This window comes from Pelobates fuscus, chromosome 3 (genome assembly GCF_036172605.1).
Source record: "Pelobates fuscus isolate aPelFus1 chromosome 3, aPelFus1.pri, whole genome shotgun sequence".
Taxonomy (NCBI): Eukaryota; Metazoa; Chordata; class Amphibia; order Anura; family Pelobatidae; genus Pelobates; species Pelobates fuscus.
In genome coordinates, this window is record NC_086319.1 from 221,197,392 (window position 1) to 221,214,296 (window position 16,905).

General features: G+C 40.7%; 1 protein-coding gene across 4 annotated transcripts in view; it reads right to left on the reverse strand.

Moving 5' to 3' along the window:
• Positions 1 to 1,717: 1,717 nt before the first annotated feature.
• PIK3CG (phosphatidylinositol-4,5-bisphosphate 3-kinase catalytic subunit gamma) overlaps positions 1,718 to 16,905 on the reverse strand; it is a 73,838-nt gene continuing 58,650 nt past the window's right edge. For all 4 annotated transcript variants that reach the window (XM_063448098.1, XM_063448099.1, XM_063448097.1 and 1 more), the window contains exons 7-11: positions 14,551 to 14,641; positions 13,317 to 13,447; positions 9,037 to 9,148; positions 6,229 to 6,386; positions 1,718 to 3,152 (exon numbers count right to left, since the gene is read on the reverse strand). In XM_063448098.1, coding sequence (XP_063304168.1) covers positions 2,871 to 3,152; positions 6,229 to 6,386; positions 9,037 to 9,148; positions 13,317 to 13,447; positions 14,551 to 14,641 — 774 coding nt within the window. In that variant the 3' untranslated portion in view covers positions 1,718 to 2,870. The remainder of the gene's footprint in view (positions 3,153 to 6,228; positions 6,387 to 9,036; positions 9,149 to 13,316; positions 13,448 to 14,550; positions 14,642 to 16,905) is intronic.

Genomic DNA, 16,905 nt, shown 5'->3' on the forward strand with positions numbered 1-16,905 from the left:
CATACCCGACAGAAGCGCACCAAAGACCGACACAAGCAGCCCTTTAGCCGGGCATCAAACTCCTGGCCCCAGAAATAGTCCTAGCGAGACTAACACACACTGACAGTGAACACCTAGTCGACTGGCTCCTAGCAGGTACCTTATCTGACGAACGAACCCACATCTGTGGCTAAGAAGAATGAGATTAGCTGTCCCGATATCACCCTCACCCACAGAGCTTATGGAAGACACGATTTTCTAAAACTGTCATATAACACCAACAGCATACCCGACCCATCAGTCACCCAATATGACCATTGCTATGCCACGTATGCCCTATTTGACAACACAACGTCTGACTTATCTCTCTAAAATTAAAAATTGTGTGCAGAATTATTGTTAGCCACGTTGAAACTGTATATGATTGTTTTGCCCTGGACTGCTATTGTGGCACCAAGGGCCCGTTTGTTGTTAACCGCACAGCAAAAATAAAGAATTAAAAAAAAAAAAAATCACATATTTTAACAAATATGGTGATTTGATTACACTATATGGCCATACCTTGATGAGCTCACCATTTCATCAAACTCCCCTTATATTGGTGAGAGATAAAATGCTAACTAGAATACTTATAGTGTAAAACTGCTTCCAGAGGCTTATAAATGATAGTTGTACAGCGTAGTTGAGTGCAATACAATTCTTACTTAGACAATGGCAACCAGTCCGTTACAGTGTAAAACAAACATGATAATGCAATATTCGGGCATTATATAGCACATTAGTACCTGGCTGTAAAGGGGTCAGGCTACCAATAACATATAGAGCGAAACATCCTATCTACGGCTGACCATTACATATTGTCATATTGTTGTAAATGGTTTTTCTTTTTACTGAAATGTAAAAGCAAACCAGAATACACCTCCTTTTGGGTGTGTACTACAAAGTGCTAAAATAGATAAACAACAGCAGCTCTATACACTTATGTGGAAATATCCTCTTATCCACATAAAAATCCAAAAATATGTGAAGTGGTGTAAGTAAGAACCTACACCTTTAAGTGGAGCGCTAAAAATGTGCATAAGTGAGGTAAACTTACCCCACATAACCTGGTTAAAAGCTTTGCTTGAAATACATATAAAAGAAAAAAAAGACAAGAAATACAATATAGTGCAGATGGTACATGGAATGAGATAAAGTAAGTGATGGTGAAGTCAGAGCACTGACATTTAGAGGAGCCTGTGTATGAATACTGGCTCAATAATAAAGCTTCTATGCTTTTATGGCAGTGTGATGGACCGCCTGGCACCCCGACCCGGTACCTCTGCCAATCGATGCTCCTAGTGCTCACCAAGGACTCCAACAGACACCATAAGCACCGTCGACCCCACGAACCGCCGCAGCTTGTATGGCCAGTTTAATGCTTTTACTTGCCAACTCCGTGACTTTTCAGGTCAGCCGGTAGGTTGAGGGTCATATCTATCACCATGTACTTGCCCCTATCAGAAATCTTTTACACTGGCTTCCAGGTATATTAGTAATTAGGCCCTGTTTGAAAGAGAGAGAGAGTGTGTGTGTGTGCACGCTCAATTAACCTGACTCTTTTTACTTCATGCCCCATTCCTAATTTTATTAAAAATTATCAAGTCACATTTTTTAAATAATATGCATTCAAAGGTAGATCCCATTCATATTACGATTGTGGTGAATGTATTGAAAGGAAAAAGAAATAAAAATCATCCAACAATTCCAATATTTTATTTTATAATGTAATTAAAAAATACAATCTGAATAAATTAAGGGTTGCAAAACATTAAAATACAACATAGATTTTATGGATTAGATAATAATTATACAGTATGTTCACCTGCATTTTATTACCCATCAAGCTTTGCACTAGGTATAAAGAAGGTTGCTAGAAGAAGGGTCAGGCAATTATTTTCATCAATGGAATATTTTACATTCAAGTGGGATGTTAGTATAAGAAAAATCAAATGCATGTGACATTTTGTTCTAACAATAAAAGGAGGCACTTAGAAAGTAGCGAAGCAGGTGGAAATATCTGCTATGATTTAGTATTTGAACACTAGATGAAACACAGACATAGGTAATGTGCACTGTAAAAATTGGAGTCATCTTTTAAACAAAAGTAGATTATTATGGGTTGAGGAGAATGACGCACAAGAGCAAGTGTTCAGGAAATGAACATTTCGTTCTTTCTTTTTAACCCTTTGGGTGTCAGTGGTGTTAGAAGAATCGAAAATGACAATTCTTTTCAAAAGTTAATTCTTTTCAAGCACATACCTTATGCTGCTGTGAATTGCCTTAAACAAACAACCGGATTGCCAAAAAGTGTCTGAAATAGGTCAGTTGAAAAGGGTACCCATTTTGGCTAATTTTAGCATGTTTGTGGCCTAAATTTAAAGTTGGTAATAAATTCATCACTGTTTACTGTTTATTGAAGAAATCCCCAGATTTTACCATAATTGAGCAGGGCCACCTACAGCATGGTATGTTGTCTACACCATTCCCACTGCTATCGACTACCTCATACACAATATTTAGTCAACAAGATGATTATACAGGAGATGTCCATTCCACGTATAGGTTTCAACTGGATAATATATTAACCGTATTAATACCAGATAGGTTTGCAATATGTTTCAAACCATGTGCTGTATATTTGCCCGCTCGCAAATTCTAGACAGCTTACCAAATCTGTTTGCTTTATCAACAGTCACGAAAAAGTTAAATACCTTCTTGCTCTTTTTCTTGAGAAAACAATACAACAACATTTTACAAATAAGTTACTGTAACAAAGAGTTAGAAGTAAAACGTAAAGTTGTTCTGTATGTTTTAGATCTCATTTGTGTTGGTAATTGTGCCAATCTGCTTTAGGCAGAGTGTTTTTCCACTCCTTGTTTAATGCCAAGCACAAGGTGAAGGAACCAGTTAAATTGCACTGTCCAGCCTTTATCCCTGCAAACCTCTATTTGATCAAGAAAATGTTTTTTCGCACTCTCTTCATTTTTTCCAATAGTCAGTGAGTCTCGAATGTATTCAATGTCCTCTTTACTTGTTAGTTGAGGCATGCCGGTCATCAGCATCATGGAAAACAGGATAATCATGAGGTTTGAGTGATGTCGAAGGGCCAAGTAGGCTTTTACACAAACATCCTATAAGACAGAAAATTTAATTATTGCAAAAACAATTTTCATTTGTGTCATTTATGGGGGTTAAGTCAAAGTGATATTGCTGACTGTTGTTATAGCTGGAAATAGAATTTAACAGTAACAGGAAATATTGAATAAACCAAAAATAGTTAGGATCTGAATAAGTCATTGAAGCAATAGCTAAAATGCTTTTTTTATTGAAATTGTGGCTGCTTTATGGCTACTTTGTGCTACTAAATGTTGAAATTGTCTGGTCACGTCTTGGTTTAGTAAATTATCATATGTTTCATATGATCTTGCCACACTGATAAGAATAGTGGAATGTTGGATAGAACTATTGCTTTCCATTCAGTTTGAGTGCCAGCTGTCTTTGTCAATCTAAGCTATATTTTCAGTTTTGCTTTCATGCCCTAAATTTGAAATTCACTTTGAATTCCGAACAATTCACACTTAAAGGACAACATGAGAAATGCTCTTGTGTAAGCCGAAACATTGCCATTGCACTCCAGTAAAGTCTGCATTTTAGACATCCTGTGTGTGCCGGGAACTCTGTTCTCTACACTTAAAGGACAACTGTTTTACATACAAAAATGAGAAAAACTCATCCCTACGTTTAGTATATGACAGGATCCTTCAGCCACATACACATTGGGTCAGACAGTGTTTTAAAACTGACAGTTAATCTCTATGGTCTTCCCTGCTTCACTCCCTGCAGAGAAGCAAAGCATATCATGGAAAATAAGCTATGGGTTTTTAAAACACTGTCTGACCCAAGGTGCATGTATATGGCTGAAGGATTCTGTCGTATACTAAAGATAGAGATGAGTTCTTCTCCTTTTATTTTTTTTATCCTGCTAATCTTATCTGTAACTGGAGGCTTTCTACGTGGTGAAATTGCATTCAGTGTTTGTGTGATGTGCACTAGACTGTGTTGAGGTTAACAGAATACTTTTAACCTTAGTTTGTTCCTTTATTAATTTACTAAATTAGCCCACCTTTTAAAATAATAAAAGTTATAATAAATAAAAATATAAAACAGGGGCGGGGCCGGACCGCCAGCTGGATGGTCGACAGCGCGACCAGCTCCTGCAGCCTAAGTCTGAATAGGCTTAAAATAACATGATTCTGGGCTCAAAACCATCCGGCAACGGGGGCCCTCAGCGGGCAGAAAGCCCTGAATCTAGGGTGAGGCTGGCCGAACGGGCTCCAGTCCCCTAGAGGAGGATCCCTCACTGACACTACCGAGGCCTACTCCGGCGGTGTGCGGGGCGGACGGCCGCTGCCCTGCCGCCTGCCGTTCAGCGCTCAAAGTCAGGCCCGCGGTGAACCGGCCCCATACCCCCCCCCCCCCCCATGGACCGGGGGGGTGATCCCGGTCCTCACCCTCAAGAGCCGCAAAACCAGCAAGGCAAAACAGCAAGGCCGCCAAGAGCCGCACTACAGGCACTGACGCCAAGATGGCGGAGGCCATGTGGGAAGGTGCTGAGACCAGGGCCTGCACAGACTTCTTACCCGCAGCGGAAGTCCATCGAGCGGACCGCAAACACCTGCAGCACAAATCCTTACTGCAGCCATCCACCCGCAGGTACCCTCGAACCCCAACAAGTCACCCACCTTCGCTAAAGCCACCCTCAGAAGCCTCCAGCGGGGTCCCGGTATTTCCTCCCTCCTCAGGGCAGGGAAACGAAACCTCACGAACAAGCTTCAGCAGCACGCAACCACCACTGCACTGGGGAGCTTACCTGCACAGGTAGAAGCAAACAAGCCATCGCCCAAACCCCTCTTGGATCCTCACAGGCAGCGGGAACACAGCAGAGAACCTGCCCTGCACCCAGCACGAGAATAATACCAGCCGCACTGACTACCTCAGCCCCAACAAGGCATCGGCTGCCCCCCAGGAGGAACAGGAATCAAAGCCAGGCATGGTACCCTATGTCACACAGCCATCTGTGCCCCATTTGAACTCTCACATATGTATGCTGGACTATTTAAATCTGCCTAAATTGTGGGGAAAATATGCTTTTAAATTTCTCTAAGCAGCCTACACTAGCTAATGTTGATTACAACTGTACGCAAGACTAAACGTTTGTCTAGCTTTTTCACCTATATCTCGATACAGAACGAAATTTTGCAAGACCCAAGTTTATTCTGTCTACCAGATAGAAAAGCATGTTTAGCTATATAGACCAGCAAATAATGTTTTTTCACTTACTCTTTAAGCCATGCTATATACTATGTTTATGCATGCCATATACATCAATAATCATAAGTTACTGGCTGGTTGTCTATCGACAGTATGTGCAACTTCTTAGCTTGATCAACCTAGCGATTGTATTAAAAAAAAAAAATTGTGCGATTATGCATGCCACAGTCAAACTCTTATATACGCTGTTTTACGTTGATACACGCTGTTGTGGCATTTGAAATAACTCTGTACCCACCCGCACTACAAAAATAAAGAATTACAAAAAAAAAAAATATATATATAAAACAAAACAATAAACTCACCTACAATTCAGCACCTGGACAGTCTCCTCTTGGCAGCCACTCTACCATTTCTGAATGAATCAATTGTGATGATATTGGGCCAATCCAATGCTTCTCATAAAGAAGCATTAAGGACCTACGACACATATGATCACCACACTTCACCACTCAAATTATTCTCATAGAGCAGCATGGAACCAAGTGTTTCTCATAGAGAAGCATTGAGAGTGTTTGGCATCACCATGCTGACTGTGATGATGCAAAATGTGATGATCTTTCAGTTTTTGAAGGTCTCCATGAGAAAGTGCCTTGTGGAAGCTGTCAATCAGTTTTAAAATGCCAGAGAAAAAGGGACATTCTCTTTGCACCAAAACTATGTCATTAAGATGAAATAATTGTTTTACTTAAAGGGTCCCTGAAGAAACAGAAGATGTTTGTACTACATTCTATCGTAGAATCTGCACACATTACAAAATATATTTCCTTGCAGAAAAGAGAACCAATCCTTTCTTAATATTAAGAATAACTTTATTTCAGTCTAATAACAAGCCACACACTGGCCGTTTTGCCAATAAAAGAAAAATGTCCATACCTGGAATTTATGAAAATATAGACTAGTCTTCTTTCCAGAAGTTCCCATCACATAGAGGAAGTCTGGGGTTAACACAAATGGAACTCTCTCTTTGTTAATTCCTAGGAAGCTTTTGTAGTTGCCAAGAATGTGACCGAAGTCTATATGGAAGAGGTTGCCTGAAACAAATGATGACACAATAATCACAACCAGTTTAAGTACTACCTTAATAAATTGTTTGCTACACAATAATACTTGCATCACAAAACTCGCTCATGCGAGCTGAGAAATACATAACAATCTGAAGTAATTTCTACTGCTACTACTGTCAGAAAGGTTTGTTCTGAGGTATTTCCAGTACATAAAGATTATGATTACACCCATCACCCAAATACATTAAAGGGTTGCTCCAAGCATCATAACCACTACACTATGCTGTCGTGTTAACGATGCTAGGAGCACCCTGGTGCTGTCCTTCAGTAATGGAGTTCTCCCTCTTACTGGACCAACCACCAGAGGCGAGCCTCCTGAATCCGAGTGACGTGTTCAGATGCCAATCCCATGGGCCATTCATTTACTGAGAGGATCAGTTGAGCACTTTCAGCCAATGAATTACACTCTGTGCAATCTAGAATATTTTGGTATGTGCAGTGATTCAGACTGAAACACTGTATGTACAGATGCCAAGCACCATTACTACTTCAAAACACTGGAGTAAACTACTAGAAGATTTAATCTGACCTAGAGTTCTGAATTTCAACCTTTATTCTTAGACAACTCTATGTCCCTGTCTGGATGTATCAGACACTAGGTAAAATGGAAGGCCATTTCCATGATTTAGAATGGCTTAATTAGGCTCCCACACAATCACTGACTCACTCACAGACACACACTGACAGACACACACAATGACGTAGACACACACAAACTCACTCACTGACACACAGACACACCCACTCACAGACACACACACTGACAGGCATACACAATCACTCAGACACACACACATTTACTGACAGACACACTCACTCTCAGACACATGCTGACAGACACACACAATCACCCAGACACACAGGCTCCCTCACAGACACACTTGAAGACACACAGGCGCCCTCACAGACACACACAATCACGCAGACAAACAGGCTCCTTTTTTTTTGCCGCCCCCTGGAAAGTGCCTTGTTTGCCTTGCAGCAAATACGTCACTGCACACATACACACAGTCTGCTGAATACTCACACACATACACAGACTGCTGAATACATACAGACTGCTGAACACATAAAGACTGCTGAATACACACACACACATACTGCATTGAGGGGTGCAGTGTATGTGTTTGTGTGTAAGGGTGTGGAGTGTGTGTGGAGTGCTGTGTGTGTAGGGTGCTGTGTGTGTCTGAGGGGTGCTGTGCGTGTGTGTGGGGGGTGCTGTGTGTGTGAGGAGTGCTGTGTGAGAAAAGTGATGTGTGTGTGGGGGGGGTGCAGTGTGTGACGGGGGTGCTGTGTGGAGGGGAGGGGTGCTGTGTGGGAGAGGTGCTGTGTGTGTGGGTGGGGGTGCTTTGTGTGTGGGTGGGGGTGCTGTGTGTGTGAGGGATAGGGGTTCTGTGTGTGTGGGGGGAGGGGTGCTATGTGTGGGGGGGAGGAGTGCTGTGTATGTGGGGGGGGGGTGCTGTGTGTGTAGGGGGTTGTAAAGATGCATAAAAAAATCTTTACCCCCCCCCTCTCTTCTTCTTACCTTTGGTGAAGGAGGGGGGGGGGGGACAGCACGCCCTGGTTGTTTGGTGGTGGTAAGTATGTGTCTGGCTGCAGCTCTCCTGTCATCCCGCGCAATGCTGTGTGGAATGTTGCCATGGGAATGCGCGGCAATGCTCCACACAGCCTGCTCATGGGAGGACAGGAGAGCTGCCTCCCAGGTCCTCCCGACACGAAAGCAGAGTAGGCGCCTGCCGTTTTGGGCATTGATGCCGACCAGCGCCAACCAGCCCCCCCCGCCCGGCAACCTATGGCTGCGTGCCCACAGAGAGGGCTTGTGTCACGCGTGCCATAGGTTTGCCATTACTGCTATAGACGGTAAGCTCGTTTGAGCAGGGTCTTCTTCAACCTTTCTTGTAATTTTTTGACCAGGGTCTTTCTTGTAATTTTCCTATTTATAGTTAAATCCCCCCTCTCATAATATTGTAAAGTGCTACGGTATCTGTTTGCACTATATAAATGGCAATAATAATAATAACATAAGATATTAAATACCAAGAGTGGAACATAAATACTGAAAAAATATTATTGAAATGTCTATAAAACAGACTAAATTATAAGGCCTTTAAATAAATAAGCTGCCCCCACACATTATTCTAGGTTTATAAAACATCTAGATTTTTTGCACCATGTTTTTCTCACATTTCTTTGAGCTCATGCTCCCTTTTGACCCATATTTAATTTTTGTGTGGTTGTTGCTTTAGAAACAGTGTTACACAATAGAGCAATAGAAATATGTCATGTTGCAATCCGTCACTTTGGAGATCCCATTAGAGAAGACAGATTTTGTTTATAAAAAAAAAAAAAGGAAATGTAGAATATTTATTCAGTGTTGTAGTCAGAATTCCACGATCAGCTAGATGCATGTCACTCACCCATCACCCAACCTAGAATTTTAAATAATTTATCATATACTATAATTTATCTTAAATATTAAACAATCTTCTACTAGAAGGCACGTGTATGAGAGTATCGATTAATACATTTTATTTTCCCAAAAATAGGCCTGTCTAGTAACATTCAAGCAATAAAAATGGGTTTCAAACACTATTTCCATTAAAAAGAAAATTCTTACCTGTTTCAGTTATCATTATATTGTCATTGTGTCTGTCACCAATTCCAAGCACAAAGGTTGCAACACAGTAACCAGCACACGAATAAACAAATCTCTCGACTGCTGCATTAAACTATTGGGAAACATAACATAGACGATATAAGCATGAGAAACCAGCCTGAAATGGATGAGAATCCAAGCATGTTCACTGGTTGAAACGTGCAACAAATAATGAAAACAAAAAGCTGAATGCATCAACTAACTTAGTACTTGATTTAATATTTCCAAACAATTTCATATTTTTAGATAAAACAAATAAATGTAAAATAATTTTTTCATGTTAACATATCAAAGAAATGTCAAAATATTAAAAACATTTAACATTTAACTAAACACTAAGAACACACTCTGAACCACGACAGGGTGCTGCTTAAAGCAGCGTTTTATGTGCGAGGAGTATCCCATCTAAAAGGCACTTTATATCAGTGCCAATTTCTATGAAAAATCTGCACTTTTATAATGAAATAATGAAACACTTCCCTGGCTGTCAATCAAGCTGCCAGGAAGGTGTGATTCTGGATTTCTTTAGCTCCCCTGAGCTAATGGTAATGGCAGATGTGCTCTATCCCCACATACCTCCCCTCAGATCTCAAATCAGAACAGCATTCACTTTTAACGTCTGAACGCAGTACTCATTGTGAGCACGCGCACTGACGGAAGCGTTAGAGGCTTCTCAATGAGAATATTTTCAAGTGAAGAGACTGAAATGGAAGGGCTTGCAAAGGATGCATTATTTTTTTTTGACCCCCCCAGATTACACTATGGAAACAATCTCATTAGAATAATGCATGTTAGTAACATGATGAACTGATTTAGTTTGGAAGCTTCCGGAGTCAGAATTGATGCAGTAATAATGCATCATTAGGCAGCATGAGGATTGGGGACATGTAACAGGCACAGGTAACGGGACATTTTTATCCTTACTATTTGATATTAATTTGCATTTTTATACTTGAAAAGCAATCAGCATGAAATAATGATTGTCAATGTCCATGCATTTTAATAGCCGCTCTGTTCAGAATTGCTCTGGCTGTGCATAATGAATGTGAAAAGCTTTGCTGTTTGAAGATCTCCAAATTCAGCATCACTACGCACAGCATGATGACGCAGAATTCTGCTAAAACATGTGATACAGAAGCATTAGATAAGAGGTATATTTATGACTATTTTAAAAGTTTTCTATAAAATAGGGGGGCTGAAAATCAAAAACAATGCGTTACAACTTGCTGATTCCAAGAAAAATATACCTTTCTGAGTCAACAAAGTTTTATTTCCCTTTCTTTGGCACAACTGAAATTAGTTTCAATTTTTATTTTTGTAATTCTTTCAGTTCAGTAGCAGAACGTGTTGATGGCTGAATTGATGAACATACCTCTTTCACTCTAAATTACTATGTAACTAACTACAGAGCCATTGGTATATTAATTATTATTATTATTATTATGTTATTATTTATATAGCGTAACCAGGCAAGTTGGACACACAAGAACAAAGGGGTTGAGGGCCCTGCTCAATGAGCTTAAATGCTAGAGGGAGTGGGGTAAAGTGACACAAAAGGTAAAGATAGTATTAGACTAGTGACAGCTGCAAGAGAGGAATCTGTCGGGAGCTGTTAACAGTTTAATTGATATGCTTTTATGAAGAAGTGGGGTTTTAATTATTTTTTTTTTTTAAGGAGTGGAGACTGGGTGAGCATCTAACGGAGGAGGGAAGTGAGTTCCACAGGAACGGTGCAGCCCTGGAGATGTCTTGAAGGAATCAGAGGTGGGAGTACGGACAGAAGATAGACGTAAGTCTTCAGCAGAGCGTAAGGGCCTAGACGAGACATATTTGTGTATTAGGGAGGATAGATAGGTGGGAACATTATGTAGAGATTTTATACTTGAAAAGCAATCAGCATGAAATAATGATTGTCAATGTCCATGCATTTTAATAGCCGCTCTGTTCAGAATTGCTCTGGCTGTGCATAATGAATGTGAAAAGCTTTGCTGTTTGAAGATCTCCAAATTCAGCATCACTACGCACAGCATGATGACGCAGAATTCTGCTAAAACATGTGATACAGAAGCATTAGATAAGAGGTATATTTATGACTATTTTAAAAGTTTTCTATAAAATAGGGGGGCTGAAAATCAAAAACAATGCGTTACAACTTGCTGATTCCAAGAAAAATATACCTTTCTGAGTCAACAAAGTTTTATTTCCCTTTCTTTGGCACAACTGAAATTAGTTTCAATTTTTATTTTTGTAATTCTTTCAGTTCAGTAGCAGAACGTGTTGATGGCTGAATTGATGAACATACCTCTTTCACTCTAAATTACTATGTAACTAACTACAGAGCCATTGGTATATTAATTATTATTATTATTATTATGTTATTATTTATATAGCGTAACCAGGCAAGTTGGACACACAAGAACAAAGGGGTTGAGGGCCCTGCTCAATGAGCTTAAATGCTAGAGGGAGTGGGGTAAAGTGACACAAAAGGTAAAGATAGTATTAGACTAGTGACAGCTGCAAGAGAGGAATCTGTCGGGAGCTGTTAACAGTTTAATTGATATGCTTTTATGAAGAAGTGGGGTTTTAATTATTTTTTTTTTTTAAGGAGTGGAGACTGGGTGAGCATCTAACGGAGGAGGGAAGTGAGTTCCACAGGAACGGTGCAGCCCTGGAGATGTCTTGAAGGAATCAGAGGTGGGAGTACGGACAGAAGATAGACGTAAGTCTTCAGCAGAGCGTAAGGGCCTAGACGAGACATATTTGTGTATTAGGGAGGATAGATAGGTGGGAACATTATGTAGAGATTTGAAAGCAAGAACCAGAATTTTAAATTGAGCCCTATATCTTACAGGAAGCCAATGTAGGAACTGACAGAAGGGTGAGGCGTGGGAGGTGCGGGCGGACAGGAAGATGAGTCTCGCTGCCGCATTCATTATGGACTGTAACGGCGCAAGTTGGGAGCACGTAAGACCACTGAGCAGCGGATTACAGTAGTCAAGGCGAGAAAGGACAGTGGAATGGACCAGCACCTTAGTCGCATCTGGCGTTAAGTAGGGTCGGATGCGCGCAATGTTTTTGAGATGGAAATGACAGGATTTGGCAAAAGACTGAACATGAGGTGTAAAGGAGAGGTCGGAGTCAAAGGGAACAGCTAGGCAGCGAGCCTGCGTGGTGGAGCTGATGACAGCACCGTTGACTTGGAGAGAGACAGACACAGGAGTAGCAACAGAGGCAGTCAGAGACACTAGTCAAGAGGGACGGGGAGAGATCAGGAGAGGACAGGTAGATTTGTGTGTCATCCGCATAGAAATTATATTGGAAGCCAAAGGCGCTAATGGGTTTACCAAGGGAGGCAGTATGGATAGAGAACAGTAGGGGACCAAGGACTGAACCTTGGGGGACACCAACAGAGAGGAGGTGGGGAGAAGAAGCAGAGCCAGAGAAAGAAACACTGAAAGAGCACTGGGAGAGGTAGGAGGAGCATCAGGAGAGAGCAATATCATGTAGACTGATATTACGGAGGATGAGAAGAAGCTGTTGATGATCCACGGTGTCAAAAGCCGCAGACAGGTCAAGGAGAATTAGGATAGAGTAGTGACCACGAGATTTTGCAGCGAGTAGATCATTGGATACTTTTGTCAGTGCAGTTTCCACAGAGTGCTTAGCTTGGAAAGCAGACTGAAGCGGGTCTAGCAGAGAGTTGAACTCGAGGAAGACTGTCAATCTCGCATACATAACTCTTTCTAGGATCTTGGATGCAAAAGGCAGTGAGAGGTGGAGAAAGAGAAGAAGACAGAGTAGGGATGAGATGCGAGGGAATTGGATCTATGGAGCAGGTGAGAGATCTCTTCCCTGATTGTAGAGATCTTGTCAGTGAAGTGAGTTGCAAAGTCTGAAGCAGTCAAGTTAGAAGGGGGAGGAGGAACAATAGGGCGAAGAAGAGAGTTAATTGCTGTGCTCCATGTATTATGCCTATTATAAATCAGTACTGTATTTGTAAGTTAGAAATATATTTATAAAGAGTAGCTAGAAGAGTAAAAGACTAAAAACCGCTTGTATTACGTGATTGTTTTTAAGTGACTTACTGCATATAACAAGAATTATGTTTAAGTATTCAGAAATGAAATGACAGATCTCTGTAGTATGACAGCGTGCAATCAAACCTGACAGGTACTCAGTATAACACTAACTTCTCAAACAGCAAGAGTGTTCTTTATAAATAGCAAGATATATCCAGTTACCTTATCTTCTAGAGGACATTTTTCTTTTAACCATTGACTAAGAACTTCATCTTTAAATGCCCCAGTGTTGCCAACTGTGCTCTGCTGAATTTGGGCAATGGTTGTGGCATCCTTTACTATTTGGATCATTCCTACAAATTAGAGAAATATAAAAAAATGACAACGGACAAGGCAAAAGGCAATTTGTCATGTTTTAACTGATACATAACATAGTTCTCAATTGAGGCATTAAAGCACAAAGAGATGTTCCACAACAAACCTAAGTAACATAAAAACAATGCAATACAGTTAATGAGAACAAAGCCCTGAGGCCAGATGGTATTCTCTCAAGGGTACTTAGGGAGTTTAGTGTGAAAAGCATTGGATTAAATTCCTTTATGAGAAGCACTACCAGCTTATAATGGCAGTTGCCACCCATGTGAATCTCTCAACCTGCTGGGTTAGAGGTAAGTAATCTTTTTTTTTTTTTTTTTCTACAGTAAAGAGGACCCAGGACCCTAATTCTGGGCTGCGTAAGTCACATGTGCTGGGGTGCAACTAGCCACCAGCACATAATTAAGAATATGTGCAGTGTTTCAGGCTGTAATACGGCACATCCAGACTCCAAAGTTTAACAAAACAAGTGAGCAGAAATATAAAGGGCGTTGAAGCAAATTATGGTGCCAATATAAATCACATAAAACGTTAATCACAAATAAATACTAGGTTAAAACGTGTTTATTTGTTACTAATATATGTTTTAACCTGTTATTTATTTGTGATTGACTGAGTTTTTTTGTGATTTATATTGCACTCCTTATTTTTATATATTTGTTTTTTTATCAGTGAAAGTAATGGCTCACTTGTTCTTACTAGCATTGTCAGCATTATTTCAGCTTATGTATTATTTTTAACAGATCACAATTTAATGAGATAATTATTTGATACAGTTCCACACAAAAGGTTACTGTACAAACTAAAAGTAGTTGGTTTTAATTATAAAATGTGTTCTTGGACAGAACATTGTCTTAAAGATGGAGTGCAAAGAGTAATTGTAAATTGAAAACGCCTTATCATTTTGTTCTGGGTCCACCTCTCTTTAATCTGTTCATTAATGATTTTCCCAACAACACATATTGTGGTTACACAGCAAAGTTAGAAAATGAAAAATATTTCAATCTTTAATATAAGAGTTAACTGAGCAAAATTAATGCCAACAAGTAATAGATAAGTATGAGCCATAGGTAAACAGTACCGATTTTATTTCCGGTGGAAATGCAGCCATATGGCAACAAACAAAGGTCCAGTGATTCAGCTTCCCAAATAGATCCCATGATTCGAAGAATCTAAAAACAGAAATAATATGTGATTTAACTGGCTAAATGTAACTACTGAGAGATACATACTCATCCTGTTCAGAAATTACTATGTATGCACAGTAAATATTTTTTCATAAATATCCATCCATTCAGTTTTAGCCTTTAATATTTTTGCTTTTCAAATGATTTGATATTTTTGGATAAACGTAAGAAATAACGTTTTCAGAATATTAAAATATCAAAAATATATATCTCCCCAACTGATCAGCATGCTCAGGGTATGGATTTCCTAAAAAATCTGAACCTACCTCACTTAGACGAGAACTCTCAAGAACTACTTGTCGCCCCTATCACTGAAAAAGAAATTCATATAGCCATTGCGTCTCTTAAATCTGGTAAAGCTCCAGTCCCGGATGGATATACCGCCGAATATTATAAAACTCTAAAACACCAAATCAGTCCCACACTTAAAGCCCTTTTTGACCAAATCTATGTGAAGGGACTCTCAAAGGATTCACTTATTCAGGCACGCACTGTGCTGATACCAAAACTGGGTAGGGATGTGGAGGATTTGGCGTCGTATCACCCTATATCGTTGCTCAGTTTGGCCCTTAAAATTCTCACTAAACTCATAGCCTTAAGAGTTCAATCATTTTTGCCCAGGGTCCTTACGGGTCACCAACTGGAGTTTGTGGTGGGGAGACAGATGGTCCCAGGTGCCAGAAGGGCGTTGGCGGCTGTGACAGGTGTTATGGGGGGGGGGGGTGGGCTCTCCCTCACTTTCCCTTATCAGCCTTGATTTTGAGAAGGCATTTGATAGCATCACTTTCACACATAGGACGGGCCAATTTCTATAAACCAAACCAAATGCAATGGAGGACTTAATCTTCCAAACGCCAGTGAGTACATTATGGTGGGTCAACTCCGGCATGCGCTCGATTGATTCAATCGCAGTCAAGATCCTCAGATCTAGCCTTGGACTCCTTTCTGGCGCAGCCGGACTCCCTACCAGTACTTTTACACAAACCACACAACCTGCTTTCTGATTATATTCTCTCAAAACCCTCTCTTGGCTGTCCCGATTAAGGCCCGGAAGATGGCTCAGGCAAGCTTGGATGCTGTGTTGCATACACCTGCCTCTGCTCCGGAATCCTGAGTTCCAGGATGGATCCAACACAAATCCATTCACGATGTGGTCAGGGCAGGGTCTCAGGTCGTTGAATTCCTTTGTAGATTTTGACACAGAAAAATTTCTTACCATGGGTTGCCTGAGGGAGTGCTTCCCAGACCTTTCCATACCCTGGTTTGCATACTTTCAAGTACGACATTGTTTTTACACTATAAGTCAGCGCCTCATGGTCTCCGATTGGAGTAATTCTCTGGATCATCTTTTATGCACCACAAATCCAGCATTTTAGTCCATCTCTAACCTATATGCCCTTTTACGATACACACCCGATTGGAACACACTATAAACGGGTTTGGGGAAATGGAAGATTCACTTCCCTGATATCACACCTGAGAACATCCTAAACGCACACTAAACTCAAAGTCAACTTCTCCCCATGATTTCTTATCGAAACATGTTCCTGAAAACCACACATTACGCATATTTTACCCCGCATAGACTACATCTCATGGCAAGGCAAGGCTCATGGCTCATCTACATGCTTTAAATGCACCCACACCAAAGCGGATATGTATCACTGTCTGTGGGAGTGTCCCATGATTCAGAACTTCTGGAGAGAGGTTGCGCAATAACGAACAACAAAATGGCGCCCTTTACCATTAAATTCCAGTTTCCTATTATTGGGACTGTTGCCTAATAGATGCTTCTCTATAAACATAACAGCAGTGGGATGCAAAACCATTCTTCAGGTTTGGAGCCAGCCGGGTACTCCACCACTTACTTTATTCTTAACCAAACTCAAATTCCTTTTTAAACTGGATTGGCTTTATACCCTAGCCAATAAGGAACTTCTGGTAAAAAAAAAATTTCCTCACGTGGAAATTATATATTTCTACGCTGGACACCTTCTTCCAATCTAGAATTAGAGCAACTTTGGAGTACTTGGCATGGTTCTCGACCGAGGTCGTGGCAAGACGGGACCCATTGGGTGTGCTGCCCAGTGCTACTCATCCATAACTCCATTTACTGTTCTTGGGGGGGGGGGGGTGTTTAGTGGACCGGTAATTGTAAATAGTTATTGACTTTGGAAAAGTCTGGAGGGAGGGAGAGGAGGGAGAAAGGGAAAGATCAACATATATATATTCATGGGTTGCAGAACAAT